General features: G+C 53.6%; 8 protein-coding genes across 8 annotated transcripts; 4 read left to right on the forward strand and 4 right to left on the reverse strand.

The window, feature by feature from the left end:
* Positions 1–195: 195 nt before the first annotated feature.
* On the reverse strand, positions 196–2,093 carry NCS57_00836800 (uncharacterized protein; the record flags this gene model as incomplete). Its single annotated transcript, XM_053058184.1, has 5 exons — positions 196–606; positions 666–761; positions 819–1,138; positions 1,196–1,875; positions 1,981–2,093. The coding sequence occupies 5 exons, from the start codon at positions 2,091–2,093 to the stop codon at positions 196–198; spliced, it is 1,620 nt and encodes a 539-aa protein (XP_052912015.1).
* Positions 2,094–4,322: 2,229 nt separating this feature from the next.
* Positions 4,323–5,232, forward strand: NCS57_00836900 (uncharacterized protein; the record flags this gene model as incomplete). The annotated part of the gene is made up of 2 exons (XM_053058185.1): positions 4,323–4,440; positions 4,499–5,232. 2 exons carry the CDS (start codon positions 4,323–4,325, stop codon positions 5,230–5,232), a joined length of 852 nt encoding a protein of 283 aa, XP_052912016.1.
* Positions 5,233–6,177: 945 nt separating this feature from the next.
* Positions 6,178–9,078, forward strand: NCS57_00837000 (uncharacterized protein; the record flags this gene model as incomplete). The annotated part of the gene is made up of 1 exon (XM_053058186.1): positions 6,178–9,078. The coding sequence occupies one exon, from the start codon at positions 6,178–6,180 to the stop codon at positions 9,076–9,078; it is 2,901 nt and encodes a 966-aa protein (XP_052912017.1).
* A 237-nt stretch (positions 9,079–9,315) lies between these two features.
* NCS57_00837100 (Elongator complex protein 4) lies at positions 9,316–10,814 on the reverse strand (the record flags this gene model as incomplete). Its single annotated transcript, XM_053058187.1, has 2 exons — positions 10,388–10,814; positions 9,316–10,190 (listed from the first exon to the last, which is right to left on the reverse strand). The coding sequence occupies exons 1-2, from the start codon at positions 10,488–10,490 to the stop codon at positions 9,316–9,318; spliced, it is 978 nt and encodes a 325-aa protein (XP_052912018.1). The 5' UTR covers positions 10,491–10,814.
* A 1,312-nt stretch (positions 10,815–12,126) lies between these two features.
* On the forward strand, positions 12,127–12,650 carry NCS57_00837200 (DNA-directed RNA polymerases I, II, and III subunit RPABC3; the record flags this gene model as incomplete). Its single annotated transcript, XM_053058188.1, has 2 exons — positions 12,127–12,467; positions 12,545–12,650. 2 exons carry the CDS (start codon positions 12,127–12,129, stop codon positions 12,648–12,650), a joined length of 447 nt encoding a protein of 148 aa, XP_052912019.1.
* Positions 12,651–12,845: 195 nt separating this feature from the next.
* NCS57_00837300 (Nudix hydrolase domain-containing protein) lies at positions 12,846–13,889 on the reverse strand (the record flags this gene model as incomplete). The annotated part of the gene is made up of 2 exons (XM_053058189.1): positions 12,846–13,803; positions 13,849–13,889. The coding sequence occupies 2 exons, from the start codon at positions 13,887–13,889 to the stop codon at positions 12,846–12,848; spliced, it is 999 nt and encodes a 332-aa protein (XP_052912020.1).
* An 829-nt stretch (positions 13,890–14,718) lies between these two features.
* Positions 14,719–15,315, forward strand: NCS57_00837400 (DUF775 domain-containing protein; the record flags this gene model as incomplete). Its single annotated transcript, XM_053058190.1, has 1 exon — positions 14,719–15,315. One exon carries the CDS (start codon positions 14,719–14,721, stop codon positions 15,313–15,315), a length of 597 nt encoding a protein of 198 aa, XP_052912021.1.
* A 512-nt stretch (positions 15,316–15,827) lies between these two features.
* On the reverse strand, positions 15,828–17,889 carry NCS57_00837500 (uncharacterized protein; the record flags this gene model as incomplete). The annotated part of the gene is made up of 2 exons (XM_053058191.1): positions 15,828–17,821; positions 17,877–17,889. The coding sequence occupies 2 exons, from the start codon at positions 17,887–17,889 to the stop codon at positions 15,828–15,830; spliced, it is 2,007 nt and encodes a 668-aa protein (XP_052912022.1).
* Between the last annotated feature and the right edge of the window lie 2,004 nt (positions 17,890–19,893).

The raw sequence follows: 19,893 nt of genomic DNA on the forward strand, positions 1-19,893 counted from the left end.
TGATTAATCTTGTATCTTTTCGTTGGCTTGTAACCAGTAACCATTTCCCAACCAAACGCCTTCTACAACTTCCTCGAGGGTAGTTACCCTCGCACATCCTGCATGCCCAACTGGAAGCGTCCTCCGAATCAACCCCAAGGCCGCCCATAAAGTCATATATTGTACAACACATAGCCTCCGCTGGCCAGACGCTGCTCAAGCAGCTGCTTTGACCACCTTCTCCTTCTGAGCGCCATCGCCAGCCGCATTGGCTGCAGCTCCCTCAGCCGCCTTTGCCTCTTGCCCGGCCGGCTTCCCTCCTTCCTTGACCGCCTTCTCCTCTCCCTTGACCACCTTGACCTCTTCATTGGCCGCCTTTGGTATGCTCGCGTCCTTCGCGGAGTCGGCAGAATCACCCTGGCCCTTGTGAGGTTTAGCCAAACCGTCTCGGCTAGGAGCGTTGGCTGGTTCCTTGATAGGCTTCTGCTGCGCCACCAGATCCTGCATCTCTTGCTTATCTTTCTCCCACTCATTCCGGGTGTCACTGTACTCCTCCTTGATCTTTTGTTGGTTCTTCTTCTTCTCTTCTTCCTCCTTTTCACGAGCAAGTCGCTCTCGCTCCATTTCCTGCAGCAAGCGTTAGATCGAGAAGACCCAGTAGGTGTAAGGAAGAAGGGACAACAAACCTCCATATGACGGATATCATCCACACTAGGCTCATACAAATGCCAGATAGTGTAGTGTGGCAGGCCTACAACAGAGTACTTCATTCTCTTGGACATCTAGCCAGTCACGTCAGTACCTCGGAAACTATAAATTGCGACGAGCGAGTTACTCACCTTGCCAAATCCTTCTGTCTCGGCATGTTTCTCGAAGCTGAAAGCCGGGAAATGGACACCAGATCGGAAAACCTTGGCCTTTGCCAAGATACTGACTCCTCCAACACCATCAATCTCCATTTCCATGTCTGGGTCGCCAAATGGATCCCGGAGATACGCCAAGTGAGGCCTCCATGTAGCATACTCGGCGTAACCTTCGACAATAACGGCATCTTCATCAAGTGTATCGGCGAGCGCCAAGGCCGTCTCAGACTCCTGCCAAGAGTTCAGATCATAGGGCTGCTCTCCACCAAGCCAGTCAGGCAACGGCCGCCAAACGTCTGGAATGGGTTAGTGTCGCGAAACTTTGCGCAAAGCCATGGTGGTTATTGACTTACTGGGAACAATGACATCCTTGTTATGGCGCATGAGATCCTCGAGAATCGTAAAGGGAGCAGTTTCCACATCGACGTCACGCCAGTAAACCCAGGAGTGATATGGTCGCAACGCAGCGCTGAGCAGCCAGTTGCGAGCCTGTGCCATCAGCTTTCTTCGACTGGCCTGCGCAGCGAAACCGTGACGACTCTCGACATCCTGGTTGACCTTCTGACCAAAATCCTTCTCAATGATAGATATCTCGCCATAAGGTTGCTTCGGGTCCTCGTCGGCCTGGATCGCCTCAAGGTTTTCTGACAATACCTCGAGCGTTCGGTCTTTGGAGTCGGAGACGAGGAAAGCAAGGTCGATTAAGTGATGAGGATAGGTGAAATTGCGAAGGTGGGAAAAGAACATGGTAAGATGAGGTTCGGCATCTCGGAGCGGCACACACAGAAGAATGCGCTCCTCACGTTCCCATCCACGGGCGGTGCCCTGGACTGTGGTCAAGTCGTAGTATCGAACTGTCTCAAGCTCAGGAGTGCCGCTCGTCGAGAGAAGGCCGAAGGAAACGAGGGAGGCGACAGAGCTGGACGGCCATAGCCACAGGCTGAAGACGAACAGAATAAGACCGACGACGGCGAGGCGAACAAGAAGCTTCTTGCGACGGCGTTGAGCGGGTGTCAATGTTCGTGGTTGGAACCTGATGAGCATCCAACGGTCAGCAATAGACTCCCAGAATCATGCGCATGCGACGCCCCAGAGACGTAGCTTGCAGCTTGCATGAGCCGAGAGGAGGGGCACCTACTTGTGTGGAGAGATGTCAAAAGTGTTGCCGCGTGGGTAGCCGTTGGAATAGGCGGCGGCGTTGTGCCGGGGCATCATCTTGGAGTTGGCCGTTGGCAAGGCATAGGAGGGCATTGAACGGCCTTTGCGCGGAGACGCTGGGCGTCGCGTCCCTAGATCGCACTCGAATTCGAATGCAAGATTGTCGTGCGCTGGCAAAAGACCGGCGGAGCGAGAGGATGGTTGATGGAAAGCCCAGAAAAGTGGTTGATGTTAGGAGGGCGACGCAGGGGATGCGATGCCCAAGGGACTACCAAGCACAGCGGATGGCTCTCAACGTCGCACGGTGAGCTCTCGTATTCCTGATCTCCTTGTAGCCTCGAAGTCGCCTCCGACCGTATTCGATCGCGTTGCGTTGTCGTAGTCTTCGTCGAACGAGTGTCGTTGCGCAAGGGCAATGTGGCTACAAAGCCGACCGTTTCTCTTGGGGAATGGGATACGAAGTGCTGCGTGCCAGGGCGAGTCGGCCGCTGAAATGCATGTGTTCTGGTCCCTTTAGTCGAGGGAAGGGGTCGTGGGGCAGTTTCTGATTGGATCCCTCGACGTCAGCTTATCCGAGACTAGGCCCTGACAAGAACACCTGTACGCTCCACCCTGGGCGAAGTTTGTCCCAAGATGATACTTGGCGGTGCGTGAGATGGTTCAATTCGGGGAGGTGAGTGGAAGAGTGTACCTTAAGTAAATAGAGAAAGTGTCTTGCTCTTCAACTACATGCGCATGATGACCTCAGGAGAAGATGGCCACTTGCAGGGGTGCTCTAGGACTCTAGACAGTGGAGGATTATATCTAGGCTTTACACGGCAATCTCCTTTATACGCGCTGTACAGGGATGCTAAGATGTCACTTCTACCCAACAGACGTCACAAACGGCCAGGTTATCATTGATTGGGATGGGGACTCCTCGGGGCCTGGAGAAATGTACTCCGAGATGGGACGTGAGATCGCCATCTCTGGGCCATCAGGTTGCATATGGGCTGCTGTCTGTTGTTCACAAGATCATATGAAAATGGACGGAATCAAGAACTGAGAATAGGACAAGAGACCCACGAATTGTATTTTTCATCATCTAACTAAGGCTAGAACAGAATACCCCTACTTACCTGTGGGTGTCTACGTCAAGCGGCTCGGACTGGCGTCAAGATTCTCTGGATCTTTTTGCATTCGTTAGCGAATGTCAGATGTTAATGGATAAAGCAGAGAACACATCTGTAACTAAGGAAGAGTGTGATAAATTCAGACAAGCCAGTTTACTCAGTCATCTCGGCCGGCCCTGACTACTAACAACCCAGAACGAGCCACCAGCACCCTGGACACTGGAGTCGGCATGACACCCAAGAGAAACTCCACAACCGGTCATCAGCCCTCCGAGAAGGGCCTATGGTGCGGGAGGGCGACTTGGCCAAGATGAAGTCGTTGAATGGATAGAACTTGTGTCATCATGAAACACAATCCCCTTTGCACCTCAAGTTCACGCGATAGACTTACTGAGCAGATTGGCAATTGAGGCGCGTCGGGTCTGTTCGGGGACTCAGGCGTTCCTAGCACTTGTGTGGGGTTAGCTTCAAGCTACGGAGACAAGATGAAGCAAAGGGTAGAAATGAAGTCAAGTATCAGAGATCTTGGTTTGGTAATTTAGGAGTCATCACAGCGCTTCAGAAGCAGAACTGAATGAAAGGTTTCTCATCATCGACTGGGGGCAGGTGGGGGCTGAAAGCGAAAAGTGTACGAACCTTGCAGGCAGTCGAGTCCAGTCGACTTTGTGGGAGAGTATGGCAAGTTTGCCTAACGCTTTTCAAACCAGTCAGTACCAATTTGACCAAATAGCGGTTTGATCTTGAGAGAAGTAGGCAATGTCGTTGTGGTCAGATGGTAGTGCATGTTGTTCAGACGCTCAGGTGTCGCGGGAACAGTGGTGTGAAAGATCATCATTTGGGCGCAAGGAAAACGCGTGAAATCGCGACGTACCTTTTGCGATTGGCAACGAAAGAGAGCCTGAGTAGAATCCAAATCAGCACCGTGACATATTTCAGCAGGTCGTCAGAATTTTGATCGATCTTGCTCGTCAGCAGTGTGCGTTGGAGAGTAGACAGGCTCTCGAATGTGATGAAGAGAAAGAAGAAGAGCAAGCTTGAATGGTGGTCGGCGAGAAAATTTGAAGGCTTCAGAGATGGGTCCTCGGATGACTAATCTACGCGATAGTGTTACCCACTTCGCTTTATTGCATAAAGAGCCTCACTTGAGAGCGACCAAAATCCATGCTCGCATCGATGAAAGCTGCGAAGGTTAAAATTGATTCATTAGAAAATGGCTGACCGACGACGCATCAACGGTCCTGGAGGTGTCACAATACCTCCGGTATATGAGGCGGATGAATCTTCCGTCACAAGTCGGACACGACCTCCGAATAGTGTTCGGTCGCAATGTGAGTGCCTGTATGCCTCATAACTTTTGCTGTTGCAGGGGACTAACATCCGAATCAGACTTGAGGACTGGGGTAACTGCTTCTGCATCTGGGTCAGCATACTTGGAGATCGAGTCTCAAGATGCATCTGGTAGCAAAGGCATGAAGCTCACATGTACGGTTCATGGGCCCAGATCTCTACCACGATCAGCTCCCTTCTCTCCTCACATGGTTCTGTCCACTCACGTTAAATATGCCCCCTTCGCGACACGCCAAAGAAGGGGATATCTACGCGATGCCAGTGAGCGCGATCTGAGCTCTCATCTCGAGGCAGCCCTCCGCGGAGCCCTCATTGCGGACCGATGGCCCAAGAGCGGAGTGGACGTCATCGTCACCATCATCGAAGGAGACCAAGCCCGACAAGTGGCCGTTGAGCAAGGAAGCGAGGAGTGGGATATGATGAATGTACTGAGTGGATGCATCACAGTCGCAGCGGCAGCGCTCGCTGATGCCGGTATCGACTGTGTTGATACAGTTTCCGGAGGAGTTGCAGCGCTGGTACCCGGTCAAGACGACAAAGAACCTCTTATGGTGCTGGACCCGGTCCCATCAGAGCACAAGGAGATTCTAGCGGCCTGTTGCGTTGCATACCTCCCCGCACGGGACGAGATCACAAACCTATGGCTGAAGGGCAGCCTCCCATCATCCGACGCCAACCTCCATCGGGATCTTGTCGCACGCGCGGTGCATGCAAGCAAGGCGGCCAATGAAGCAGTGGCAGCATCTCTCTGTGAATCTGTACTTGCGGGTTGACAGATGGATTCTTTTCGTGTGGCAGGTTTAGAAAACACTGAATCCCTCACCAGCGCCAGCGAAGTGCCGCCACCCAGCGAGCAAAGATTCAGCTTCGTTTCACCACTTGGGCAACACGGAGAGATCAGGCGGCTGCATCACTAAGCTATCCTGATGTGTCGTTCCATGCTAGGAGATGGATCAGTCTTCTACGGCTGACATCCTGCTGGGCTCCTTCAGGGACTGGAACACTGAATGGACCGATTTCTCCGATTCAACATGACCAGTTCTACAGCTGTGCACAACAAATCAAGAAGACAGAAGCAACAATAATTATCTGGGCAAAGAAATAAGAGGAGAAACACAGCCAGTAACCGCTGGAAATGAATTTTGATTAAACCACCGTATTTAACCAATCCGACCTCCAGCTGGTGGCTCATCGTGAAGAGTGCTTGAGTGTAAGCTCGGTGTTGAGAAGGCATTGTGGAAGTACCACTTGGGCCAGCTCTGTTTCTATGCACTGTGCACTGTGTGCTGGATTGAAATTGGTTCTCACGCTTGGTTCGAGTCCACCGGGCGCTAACTCTAAGGGGCTAAGAAACTCATCTGCAAATTCACCAGGCCTTTCCACTTCTGGCTTAGCCACAGTCGCGCTACCTGGCAGGTACACTCGCGAGGGTCCCTGGTTGCCAGCGAACCTCCGCTTCGAATGTCAATATTGAGGTACCTAGCCTCATCATTACCCCAGACCAAAGCAGTCAAAGCCGCCGAAGCACGCTTTACTTCGACCATCCAGAGACCTCGAGTGGGCACCTTGGCGACAGGTCGCTTCACAATGTCTTGGACGAGACCCATCAATCCGCTCTTGTAAAAAAAAACACCGAACTCGACCGTCCACCATTTGAACCCGTCCCTCCCGCTATCTCGATATCGCCGACCTCGCCCCCAATTACCTCGCTATAGGCCATGGCCGCAGAGCTCGTGCCATCCACGCCATCACCCCTCACGAGCTTCTCGAGTGCCGGCACAGGCCCCAATATCAGCAGTATTCCCAGTTCATGGTATAATCCTGCAGCCTGGACTGTCAACGTAACCCGATATGCGCCCATCCTCGAGGATCTGGTCTGGGCCGGTCCCCGAATCGTGAAGAAGCTTGGGACATATATCTCTATTCCCGATACCCTCCAAACCGTCCCGGACGCTCCACGATACGTGCCAGCGGCTGCCGATGCGAGCGCCATTCTGGCCGACGCCGATTCGACTATTCAAGACATAATGGAGCCTCTCGTGGAACCTCTCGTAGCTGTTGCGGGAGCCTCAGAAGCCCTCGGAGCGGAGGCGGAGGCTATCGCTCCCACCGCGCGTCTATCAGTTGATGGCGCTCGTGGCCTGGGCAGCGTCTTTGGCTACGCTACGAGCAAATGGGCCCTTTGCTGCATCGCCATGGCCGTCATACTAAACCGAACACATATCTTTGCTGCCACTCGAAGACGTTTACGGCTCCGATGGCCGACGAGGCTCCTCCTACGATTTCTACCAGTCGTCTTACTCGTTTATCAGGCTCGCCAATTACTCCAGTCCATCCAGTGCCAGACATCCTTCAACTTCTCCGAGTTGCGTTGGGGAAATTCAAGCAAGAGCTCCGACCTCATGTTCTCACATGCCAACACGTTTCTCAATTCCCTGAGCTCCACGCTGTTATTCTCAACTTCTGACGAAGAAGCATGTGTCGCCGTACGAATGATACCCTCGGACGAATCTGGCTCTGCCCGCGACCTCGCTGGGTCATTGTCGTTACTCTGGCCCCTCTTTGGGACATTCTGTCTGAGCCAATTCCTCGAGACTGTCTCATGTGCCGTACAAGGTCGCCCAGTTGCTCCCGAGACTGGCATGACACTCTTCGAACAGTCTCTTGCTTTCGCCGAAGCCGATGCTGCTATTAGCAATCAGCTTGGCTGGGGATTGTTTGCCAAAGCTCGTCCGGTTGATGCTCCTTCCTCTACTCTCGGAAGTGCCATAGCTTTGAGCCGATCGATGATTATGAAGCGTGTCAATACTCCCCCAGAGGTACTCCTAGTTGCCTTCTTGTCGTCCATGACTCACATCACGAGCCATGTGTTGGGCATCTTCAACTTGCAAGCGAGATACCGCCTCGTTAGCACGGGGTTCTGGGGCCTATGTTTCATGGGAAGCATCGTATGGAGTGCCATATCCTTTGACCTTGATGACCCATCCTCCCAGGGCTTGCTCAGATTCCCAACAGTCTGCATCGTTGGCTTCGTTCCACATGTTCTTGTCCTCATAGGCATCGTCATGTGCGTATTCATCTATTCGTTGGCCCTGCTGCTTTCGGCATTGTCTCCTCCGTCAAGCCCTGATATGGCTTCCATGACATTTCGCCAGCGCCTCAGCCATGCTCACGGGAACATGCAAGCCAACGTTTCTCTGTCAGAAATTCGCATCACTCGAGAAATGGATTTTTACACGGCGCTTCTTCGCACCGGCTTTGGAGCTATCACCATGGCTAGTGAAGCTGTCTACCTCAACGAGGATCGAGGGGTTAATCTCAAGCGACACACTTGGCTGGAAGAAGAGCGCTTCAAGGAGGCAGAAGAGTTGCAGAGAAAGCTCATCGCCAGCGGCCTGCCAGATTCTCGGTACGACCAAATTGGTGCCATCGGCTTGATCCCAGTGAAAGCAGGACCGGTGATTGCGTCAAATGGGTATGCCAGAGAGCGTGCCGCACAGAAGGTGCCAAAGAGCCGGGGTGAACGAAGTCTCCGAGTCGGCATTGGAGCGGCTGAAAGAAGTTCCCGTTGGCTTATGGCTCTGGAGTTTCTACTCAGCATCAATAAGCTCATTGCGAGGATAGGAGCGAAGTCTGTTCTGTGGTGTCTTGCGACCCTTCGCATCCGGTACCAGCCTGGCTGGCTTCTTCGGCTTGCTCGCCATCCCAAAAGCATTAAGAGTCAGACAAAAAGCTCTCACCGCAGCCAAGCACGAAACAAGGGAGCATCGGCCTATAACGACGGTCGCATCCCTAGAAACGAGGCGACAGATGTGGAAGCCGAGTTTAGGCGTACGAGCCCCCAAGACGAGGAAAGCCTGGACACAGATTTGTACAAATACTGGCTCAAGGGCGGTTGGTGGGGATCAACTGACACAAGCGGTGATTTCGAACCACGTTCGGATGACGATGATTTTGACACTACGAGTGTTATCTCATTATCGACTACAGGCGAGGGGGTCGATGATTATCAGCAATGGGAGTCGGATGATGATGACGGCCAGAGAACACCTACACAGCGGTCACCTCGGTTTACTCGAGAAAGCACCCCTTTTGTCGACAGCCCTATGCAGATTTCTGATCTTGCGCGCCTCCTTCATCCGACAAACGCAGAAGAGCGAGAAGAAGCAAGGACGCTCTCAGCCCATCTTCAGACTGACGGCATCATGACACGATCCAAGTATCGCCGAATGGAGCAGCTGCAGCGAACGCGTATCCTCACAGCGCCCGGGGCTAGTTTGTTGCACCCTGGAGCTGCTGCCGTGCCATCAGGCCGCCACGCTAAGCTCAGTCCTGACGAAGAAGAAAGGCTACTTGAGCAGCTCTTACTCTCACGGCGACAACCCGGCTCTGCCGAGCCATTTGCATCGACATCGTGGGAAGAGGGCGGTTCTGGCTTTGGGAGCGATGGACCTCAATGTGTCGTGTGCCAGAGCTCACCACGAACAATCATCGTCTGGCCCTGCCGATGCCTGAGCCTCTGCGACGACTGCCGTGTCTCCCTAGCTATGAACAATTTTGACAAGTGTGTCTGTTGTCGTCGGGAGGTGATCAGTTTCAGCCGGATATTTGTTCCTTGAGCTTGGTTGGTCACCATTGCGCTCCATCATGGCAGGATTGGCATGGAGTGGTTGACTTGAGTAGTGCGCATTATACTATAGGAAGGGAACAATTACCAGGAGTTTTCTTTACAACTCGATTCGTTTACATGTTCAGCGGAGTTGGTGGCATAGTCCCGCGAGAATTAGGGAAAGATCATGTTTGTTTCGCGGTCACTTCTCTTGACGCATTATTGATAGCATTTAAATCAACGAGGTTTACATCGCTGCCCATTCAATACTAAAGGTTCGCATCTTGCCGTCTGGCAGCTCTTCATCCCCTGGTTGCTTGCTTCCTATTAGGAAAGCCTTCTTGACCGCCGTGGCAAGACGGCCTCCTGCTACGATATCCAGGACAGGAATCTCTTCTTCCCATCCATATTGATTCGCCATGAAGTGTGCATGGAATCTCAGAGGGTCACCGGGGTAGACACTGTACTTGGCACCGAACCGTAGACCCGGGGTCATGTAGTAGCCAGAGGTCAAGAGGAAGCCACACAGTGGGCCTGTAGTCGGCTTCTCGGCAAGGTATGTCCTTTCTGCTCCAGGGGAGATCAACGGCCCACTGGATGTCGGCGTGACACCGAGCGACTTGATTGCAGCATCCGTTTGACGCGGGTTGGGTTCAGGCTGGTCACTTGAGAAGAGAGCATCGTCATCTGCATTGCTAGGGGTGGTTCGAGAGGTGGTCGGGCGGGGCCTTCCATGCTTTTCTGCCACTTCGATGGCTCTCTTGGCATTCTTCTCTGCAAAAACCTGCTGGGCAGTTTGCTTCCTTGTCTTGAGCGAGTCGAGGTATAGCCTCTTCGTCTCAGGGTTGGGGCTGCGCAGCGCAGCCTGATGGGCAGCTACGTCATCTACGAGAAAAGCCACCTTCTTCTGCACCAGCGACTCGGCCTCCTCTGGCCGGAGCTCGACAGGTAGACCGAGAAAGATGTTCTGGGTCGGCTGCTGAGGCGCCGTTCCGGCCAGCGTCCCGTTGACGTTCTCGTTGCGACGGAGAAGGGCCGCAGCGTCCGAGTCGAAGATGAGGTAGCGCCCTGCGATCTTGGAGATCCGGACAGGAGCTGGGTCTGAAGGCATAGCCATGGTACCTATGAGGCATCGCGGGTTAGCGGACGCTCTGATTATGGTGGTAGAAAAGCGCAAGAATGTGAAAAGGACAACATCATAAGTCGTCTTCGTAATTTTATAGTGTGTCGTCACAGAAAATCAGGGGATTGACAGATATAAGTGTATAATCATTGTGTCCACGGTTTGGCGCGCAGCAAAGAAAATTGTTTGTACATACCTGTTGGAATAGAGATGTTGATCAGGAGAAAGAAGAAGGAAGCAGAGTTGCAGCTCGGAGCTCTTTTGAAGGGGAAGAATTTTTTAGGCTGTGGAGCGGGCATTTGCGATAAGATAAGGCGGCAAGCTCCAGCCTCCTCCCAGGGGAGCTCCACGTTTAGCGAGTAGTCGGTCGAGAGTTGCTTCAACAAAGACGATGCTTTGAGCTCAAAAGTCGAGGCTCTCCTTCTTCGGTTCGCTTTGCTTGGACGATTTGGGAGCCTCTTCCTCGTCTCCAATCGGGGGAAGACTGAAGGGCGTAATGACCAGCCCGCTGGAGCCGCTGAGTTTGAACGAGAGGTTCTCCCGGTTCCACGTGCCCTCCAAGCCGCCGCCCTTCTCGTGGAACACAGGGAGACTGTGGGCGCGCAAGAGACCTTGGCCTTTGTCCTCGCTTCCTGGCTCCCGGGTAATTGGGGCTTGATGCTGCAGAGGAATGAGCTCGAGGACTCCGTCAGACAAGAGCTCCATCCACCGCGTAAGTCCAGTTGACCGCGGAAAGAGTGTGACAGGAATGGTTACGATCGCCGTAACCTGGGTTGGGAACTGTCGGAGAAGAGCTCGCAGCGCGTGCAGGAATTTGAGAATCTCACGAGGCTGGCTGGCAGCGGAGTTGTAGAGCGTGGGCGAGAGCAGGCTGGGAACCACAATCCTGTGAACGGTCGAAGGAGGTGAGTTCTTGATTTTGGAAGTTACATCCGCAATGAACTTGTGGAATGGAGTTTGCGTTGGTGAAGCCAGAGGACCATCGACTGGTGTCGCGAAAAGTTGGCCTTTGATGGCGCTGCTCTCAAGCCGCTTGGTCAGGTTGAATCCATGGCAGAAGACACTCGCAGTTTGACCGGGCCCTTGGGTCACTTGGGGATCTGAGTCAACCTGTTAGAGGAATTTCGAAAAGAAAAGAGGAACAGGATTAAGGAGAACATGCCTCTGGCCGGCACGTTGCGCTGCCCAAGTGTCTCATAACGCCAGGCGATCTTCATCTTGTCATCCGAGGACGACGTAGATTTCCCACTGCTCTTGGAACCATCCAGACTTCCGAGTCCTGGAAGTTCCCTGCGCCAGGCGTCACCAAAGCCCAGCAGGTGGACGTGATGCCCCTGTACAAGTCCTTCTGCGGCATAGTATCGCAACAGCACGCCTCCGAAATCGGTGGTCCCGGTCTCTTCGATGAGCAGGGATGTTCCCATTGGCATTCCGGCATGGCCAGCCAGGAGTTGGTCCAGAGACTGTGTGCCGGTCGACGTTGTGAGGCGTCCATCTAGCGGAGATGGTCTTGTTCCCGGTGCAAGAGACTTCTCTTGTCGGGCAGCAGGTGATGCTGGTCCTGAAGATCCTATCACGACGTTTCGCTTTCGAAAGGACATGACTTCTGGACTGATCTGTCTCGTTTCAGATGTGATAGAGTAGTTTTGACTGCGAAAAAAAAAACCACAAGGCTTATATGGAACCGTGAGCTTTCAACAGCTTCAAAGTGTTTGTGTGCGCGCCCCGCTTGGTAGGTATCCGATCCGACGTCAGTTCTCGATTTTATGCGCCTAACCCCACCAGCTTTTTTGGGCCACTCCAAACCTTTTCACTTCCCTGCGCCGACGACGACGACAAAGCCAACCTCTCCGATCTCCCTCCTAACTCTACAGAGTTGAACTCTCGCTGCTCTCTTTCAGTCTCGAGAGATCTATCCCCCCCGACCTGCCCACAATGGCCAGCGGCGACGCCACCCTCTTTGAGGAATCCTTCACGGTGACCGACTATGACCAGTCCAAGTACGATCGCGTCGCTCGCATCTCGTGCACGTCGAGCGACTCGCAGACGGTCATGACGCTCGACATCAACATTGAGCTCTTCCCCTGCGCCGTTTCGGATACTCTGCACGTGGTTCTGTCGACGACGCTGTCCCTGGACGGAAGCAAGGAGGAAGAGAAGGGCTGGAGGGACGTTGGCAAGAATGGTGATGCGCCGGCGACGATTGCGGATCTCTACGACTATGTTTGCCACGGCAAGATCTACAAGTTTGAGGAGACATATGACGGAAACACCATGTGAGTTGGTCTTATACACACACATGCCTTTGAACTGTTGAGGACCAGTTGCACTAACCGCAGTTCCCGGTGCACAGCAATGCCTATGTCTCGTTCGGCGGCCTTCTCATGTCACTTCAGGGTCCCGTCAAGAAGCTGACGCCCCTTCGCGTCGACAACGTGTATCTGCTTGTCAAGAAATAGTCTGGCCGAATACTTCTGTCCGTCCATCTACCTAGGCTTTAACTCTACACCGCCGCCCGAAGGCATCTGCATTCCAATAGCTCTAGATCATGTTGTAATGATACCCAAAACGAACCGACGTCTCGGACCCCCAACAAGCTTCTTCAAAGATGGTGCCCCTGCGCCTCTGCGGTCCCGTTGCGCAGCTGCCAGGACTCAAGCCGGGCGCCAGTTGCTCTGGTGTGGACCTGGGAAAGGAATGTCACGGCGCACCCTCCGTTTGATCTGTTCAATCTCGGGCTCGTTTTCCTGGGTGAGGATTCCGTGTCGGATGAAAAAGTCGAGCGTGACGAGCGCGCAGTTTGGCTTGAAGCGCCCCTTGGCGAGGTCCGCCTTGACCTGGTCGACGTCGCACAGGTCGAACCTCTCGGCCTCGCCGTCCTTGGGCTGGGGCACCACGTCGCTGGGGAGCTCGAGGTGATAGACCCATTGGCACTCGGGATAAATAAAGCCGCCCTCGCCGACCTGCCCTGCATCCGTGATGTAGATATATGTGACGTTGCCGACAAACTTGGCACCCTTACGGACAGTCTCGTCTGGGAGGCTGGCCTCCTCGTCGGCTTCTCGGATGACACACTCAAAAGGATCCTCGCCTGTCATGAGGCCGCCAGCTACCGTGTTGTCGAGCATGCTAGGAAACGTTGACTTGTTCCGGGCACGTGTAGGCACCCAGAGCCGAAGGCCATGTGGTGCAGTCTCATCCCGAACGTAGGCAATCATGTGGACGCCATATCGCATCGTTCCAATCAAACCCATCGCCGCACGCTCCATACTAAACAGTAGCTCACCAGTGCGGCCGTAGACAGGCCAGAGCTCGTTGCGCCAGCCACGGAGCAAGGGAAATGTCTTGTTCTGGCGCCAGTAGTCCCCTAGAGCCGCAACACGGCGAGTGCGCTCCTGCTCTGTGGGCTCCTTGAAGAGCGCAACGGTCCGTTTCTCTGTGTCATACTCCATCTTGCCCCGGACGTCCTCGGGCACCTTGAGGAGCTCTTGAAAGACACGGTCGAGGATATAACCGATGGGATAAGTGCCCTGAGCATCTTCCCATACGAGAGTGTAGAGACCAGCGTTCATCTTGGTGAACGCATCAGGGTCGGTATCGGCATACGGGAACCTTGCTATGTGAGTTACCTTCCTGGGCCAAAGTTGGATGACTTACATGTCAACATCGTCGATCAAGTCGATGCTAGTTTTAGCCATTTTGATGCAAGGTCTCAAGAGCTTGGGATGACTAGTTGAGGGGTTATAGGCCGAATAGTGTAATTCGAGTAGAGACTCTTTCTCTTTCAAGTGAAACCGTGAGTGGCTTCGGTGTGCTTGCAGTGGTTGATATGTAGAGAAGAGTTGATGAAGTGATGAAAAGGTGAGGATCCTGCGGGCTTTTTGTGATGCTTTTTTATAGATGAAGCCTGGTAAGGTTACGACTGCTCTCATGGAACGGATCTCCAATAAGACCAGGAATATTGGTGACAGTATCGAGTTTCGTCGCCCAATTCATATGCCAGTGAGTTGTCTTACTCGGTGAGGCTGAATCAGGAAGTCGACGAGCATTCATCGTGTCTATGAGCGGGCACTCGTGACCATGGCCAAGACCCACGTCTTCGGTGAATCTCAATCTGGCAAGGTGAATACCAACGACACTGCAGGCAGAAGACAGCCTGGTTACATCTTCACCTATGAGAACTATAAGCAACAGTAAGTACGGATGAATTACTACCGTGTCGGTTGTTACGCACCTCCAGAGCCCAAGTTGTCCGAGACAATCCCCTCGGACATGCCTACCCTAGACCGTCGCGGGGAGAAGCCGGTATGAGGTCACCGAGCAGTTCCACTTCCTTCTGGAGAGCCCTGGAAGACGCGCACCAATCGTCTCACACCACCCAGCCATAGAAGGACAAAGAAACTTACAAACTCAACACCATACATAGCCCCCCAAGATAACAAGACGACACCACCCCACGCGCACCTGGACCGTCGAAACCCGCTCAATTGAACGCGCCTCGTTCTCAATTCATACTTAGCACTCACAATGTCGGGTCCTCTCTTCGGCATCGTCCCCGCGGGACAGCCCTTGATCACCGAGCCAGCCTCAGCCCCCTCACCAACCTCATTCCTCTACTCCCTCCCCACCTCAAAGTCATTCTCACACATTGTCGTCTTTATGCTCCCCGGCGTCTCCCTCCCTCCTAACACCGCCGCCGCCATCTACCTCGCCACCGCTCAGGACGTTGCCGCCGCCGCCCAGTCTGGCGGAACCCCCAACTTCCGCTTCCTCGGCGGGATTGGCCCGGGCAAGGAGAGCGCCATGTTCAAGGTCAGCGGGGGCGGCGATGCGAGCGGCCTTATGGTCGGAGTGTCTGTTGAGCCTGAGGAGTCGGTTGGCCAGCGGCTACAGGAGCTCGCCGCCAACAAGGCCAGCAACAGCTCATCAGGGGGTCAGCCCAGCACCACCGTACTGGCTCAGCGCATTATCCAGAACGCCTTCAACTTCCTATCGAGCTTCAGCGGGACAGCAGGCCCTGGCGGCGTCGAGGTTGTGCCACTGAAAGCGTTTGAGGACTGGTGGCGCAAATTTGAGTCAAGAGTTCGCGCAGATCCTAGTTTCCTCGAGAAGCAATCGAATTGATCTGTGGAACGTCACTTTTGCATGCTGGGTCATGCTTGATAAGACCTGGGTATTTTATATTGGCTTCGACAAAAGAGTTGGAGATTGGGGTGGGCATCATGGATATCCTCGGAGATGTGGACAACGGGAATTCGTTGCAACGATAAGGCGCCGTGTTTTAAGCGATGTTTGTTCTTAATCAACATGTATTTGCACTTGACTTAATTATTGTCGTTAACCATGTACTGAAAGTGCTACCCATGCCTACTGCAAGTCCTTGACAAGATGTCTCTGAAATGCAGACTGCCCAATATCCAAACGAGGTCCACCTCTTTGCTACTCGTCTCGAGACCAAGGATTGACAGATTCCGCAACGCCCTCAAGACGAGTTTTAGAATGCGAGTTCCCTCAAACGCCAGATTCGTGCCTGTACCAGCAGTTTCCCAAAACGCCGTAAAGTTGATCTCCAAGTCCTACCAACAACATGCTGTTTTGCCCAACGCTCAACCCGGCCATTTTTGATGTGAAACCATTCAGTCCTCTTGTAACGGAGTCATGAATGGGCTCTTGGTCCGTGTTGGGCTACCGTTCCGACTCTTTCGCCCGGCGCTCAACAAGGATGGCGATAGTCTCTCCCGGCTCTCAGTTCGCACCACAAGTCCAGCACGGTCCATTGCCAAGGGAGGTCGCAGGAGATCCCCCGGTTGTCCTAGGCCGATGCTGGGGGTTGCCAGGCCAGACGCCCGTCCTTTCCGGGACCCGTTGCTGCTGCTATCGGAGTGGTCGTTTTCGTCCGAGTCGACATCGCCAAGCTCAAAGTCGGAAAGATCACCCTCCTCCATGACCCTCTCATATGATCCCAACGAATTCCTTCCGAAAAGCTTGCTGGCCAGAGAGCGACCAGGCCTTCCAGAACGCCGGCGACGGTGCACCATGCTGAAGATTTTTCTTCTCCGTTCAGGCTTGCGGAGAAGATAGGCCACCAAAAGGAGAACAAGTACGAATGCAATAATCCCGGTGGTGGAGGATCCTGGCTTCTTCAAGATGTCGTCCAGGTCGTCATCGTCGTCGTCGCCAGCATGAGAGCCGATCGGAACAGAACCAGCGTGCTCGAAATCATCAGGCGTTCCCTTTTCCACATTGGTGCCGAAGCCAACAGGCAACGCTGTGCCCTGAGGAGGGACCTGGCCGGCGGCGTACAGAACCATCTTTCCCAGCGTCCAGCTCAGTTCGATGCCATCGATCTTGTCCACCGGCTTGAAGGGATCCTCCATCTTGTCTGTCTCCTTGGCAGTGCTGTTTCCATGTCCACCCTCCAAACCAACTCGAGGAATACCAATGCCGTCGTACAGCATGTTGATGAGCCAGGACGCCTTGAAGCATGCGGCGCGAGCCTCCTCTGCCTTCTTCTCCGGCGACTTCTTGCGCTTTTCCAGCTCGCTCTCGATATCCGACCAATCACTGGTGCAAAAGTCGTGGACAATGGACTGGTACGAGGCGAGGTCATACGCCGTATGCTTTCCACCAAACACGCCGTGTGTTGTGTGCCAGTACTCGGAAACTCCAACAAAGTGGTTGATATCGAAGTCAATGCCCGGGACGTGTTGGCCGTTAACCAAGCAGGGCTGATCCGGGCATGGCTTGTCCTTGCCAAGGAGAGGGTATGTGACGCTCAGGCATTCGTCGAATTTTCCTGTGCCGACTAGTACTGGCTCGTCGACCTTACCCTCAACGTAATCACCTCTCAAAGTAGTTGTTAGACCAACAGGCATACACGGGTCAGGAACTTCCTGGATCGTCTTTCCTCCGTACTGATCCCACAAGCTTTCGACATAACGGTTACGAGCCTCGTTGGCTCCAAAGCCGAGCCAAGTCGCAGTAAAGACCTTGTACTCGGCAGGAGAGCCATCGAGTGTCCGCATGCGTACAAGCTTCAGGTCGTTCGAGTGCTTTTCGGATTCGGTCGCGTTCGGCGCAAAGGCGATCTGGGCGGACGCGCCACCCATGTCGAGGAAGCCATAGGTATGGTGATTCTTGCCATGATCGTGCTCTTCAGGATGATCGAAGCCGCCGAGAAGGTAGTTGGCAGCGATCCAGCCGTATAGACCCTCGGTCTCGCCGGAGATGACCTGAATATGGGCATCGCAGTCGGGGAGGATGAATTTGGTGCTCGCTTGCAGGTATGTGCACATGGACTGGAGAAGGGCTGTTTGCTTCGGCTTCGGCAGCAGACGCATGCCAGCTGTGGCCATGAGGTAGATGGGCGTCTCGGAGACCTTATCGGCGGGGACTTCGGCGAGGGCAATCTTGATCAGTTCGGCGAGATGATTGACACCAATTTCGGAGGGCTTGTCGGCAAAGGTTGAGACACCGGGGTGGATCTTCTTGCTCTCCTTGAGCTTGATCTTGGGGAGGGTCTTGAGCTGGGTGGCGGAGGCATCCTTCACGGCGGCGGCGTGGTTCTTCCACTTGTAAATATACACACGAGTTCCCGAGGAACCAGCGTCGAGGACGACGCCATATTGCGCTGCGCGACACAATGCCGTCAGTTAGAAGCCAGGAGCAGAGGTCGAAATACCAACATGATTTACCCATGAGGGTCAACGCTGGGGTAGCTTAAAGCGATTGCGACAGTGATAAGGTGTCCCAAGGTTTGATTAGGGGGCGCTTCTAACGCGAAAGCGGATGAAGGTCGACTCGAGGTTCGCAAAGGGACGTTGGACGGGCCCGTTTCGATCTTTTGGGCGAACGCTTCGTGGTGTTACGACGACGGGTGGATCCAAGGAGTTCGAGTCGACGAGGCCGAAACTGGGGATCGATACCTTTGAGGTTTGAGGTTTGGAGCGAGCGGGAGTCCCACAAGGGGAGAGGAGACAAAGATTAATTAGGTGCTGGTCAAAAGAGAGACCAGATATTATTAGGTGTTAGTAGTTGAAGCGAGTGTAGAGCATCATGCGGGATGCGCGAGCGGGTTTGAAAAGCGAGAGGAAGGGGGGAGTTCGAGTCTGAAGCTGAAAACGAGAGGAAGAAAGCAAACAGGACTTCCCGTTCCAAGAAACGGGGAGAGGGAAGAGGGGCCTGTGGTCTCAGTCACAGGCCAGAAGAGGATTAGCCAGGATGATGAAGTGACAGGGATTGAGCAAGGACACGAGATGGGGTGAGCAATTGGTGTCGAATAGATTGTCGCACGCGGAAGGGAAATGGGGACAAGGGCCTCTGTTGTCACGATAAGGCGATAGATAAGCCAGATTGTCTGTTGTCCAGGGGAAAAAAGCAGCAGATGAAGAAAAAAAACAATGATTTGTCCCCTTTCCCTTTACTTTAGCAACCCATTCCATTGAGAGTGGCGTCCAATAGTGCATACGCGGCCCCCCTGGTCTTGGCTGACGATAAGCTCCAAGCTGCCGAAAATCGCGTCCATCAGTCACGTGGCTCACACGCATCTTGCAGCTCTCGTCTACGTCTATTCTTAGCAACCACACGACTTTCAAATACGAAGCCAGTCCGTGATCAATCACAACGACTGATGGATGACTGATGCCCAACAACCACGTTGCCCGTGACAGCCTCATGCACCATGGAATCGTGTATTGCATTGTATCGTAAACTATATCGCGTTTGTCATCTAACATGCTGTTGTTTGTCGTTACATCGTGACTTTTCGTTAAGCTCTAACTCTATCTAGGTCGCATAGCGCCATATCTTTGTTATCATGCTTTCATGCCATCATTGCCTTCCCGTCTGTAAGTACCCCCTCATAAAGCAAGTACAAACCAAAAGCAAACCCGTTGTCTCCCCAACTCTAAACGCCTCTTCATAAAAAAAATGCGCATGAAAAGCAAAGTCGTCCCTTCTTTGTCCCGTGATCTTGATCTCTATTGCTCCTAGCCTCTGCTTCTGGCCACCAGGCTGAGCTGATGGTCATTCTGGAATTTGCCCAATAAGAGAGGTTGCGCATCTCCGTGGAGTCCCTGCAGGATGGAATTAAACCTGCTATACAGCCTGCTGCGGTGTCGCAACAGGGACCATAGTCCCTTCATCGAGGCTTTGGTTGATCTCCCGCGGTTTCTGTAGGAGATATGCACATGTTCGAGGGTTCCATTCCTCTTTGCGAGTTGCCTCTCAAAGGCTTTGTTTGCCTCTCGATGTTCTCTGAGTTTTTCGCAGCCTTTGCAGCCGATAGGGATGCGAGTCTCGGATCGTTGAACTCCTTCGTCTTCCCCGAAAGAGGTCTGAGAATTCCACGTCATGGGGAGCATTACGAGAGGCGGTGGAAAGAGTGCTTCCCGTTGTGCCTTATTACATTCCGATTTGCGATCGATTTGGTTCCCCAGTTCGGCGTGCTGTCGAATGCCGCGCTTGTTCCAGTGCAAGACTTCATCGTTTGGAGTGTTGCAAGTTTGGACGAAAGGAGGCTGGGATCTTTTGCTGTGCCATTCATACAGGGCAGCTTCAACCCTCTGCCGAAAAGATGGCCCTTGGCTTGATGTCGGAGGCTTGGCGCGATGTATCTCTCGAGGGGCGCGTTGTGATGTCGACGTTGGCGTTGGCAGTAAACCTCGTTCGCTGGGCTGATGAGTCCCCAGAATCTTAGGCTGT

Source organism: Fusarium keratoplasticum, chromosome 6 (assembly GCF_025433545.1).
Source record: "Fusarium keratoplasticum isolate Fu6.1 chromosome 6, whole genome shotgun sequence".
Classification (NCBI taxonomy): Eukaryota; Fungi; Ascomycota; class Sordariomycetes; order Hypocreales; family Nectriaceae; genus Fusarium; species Fusarium keratoplasticum.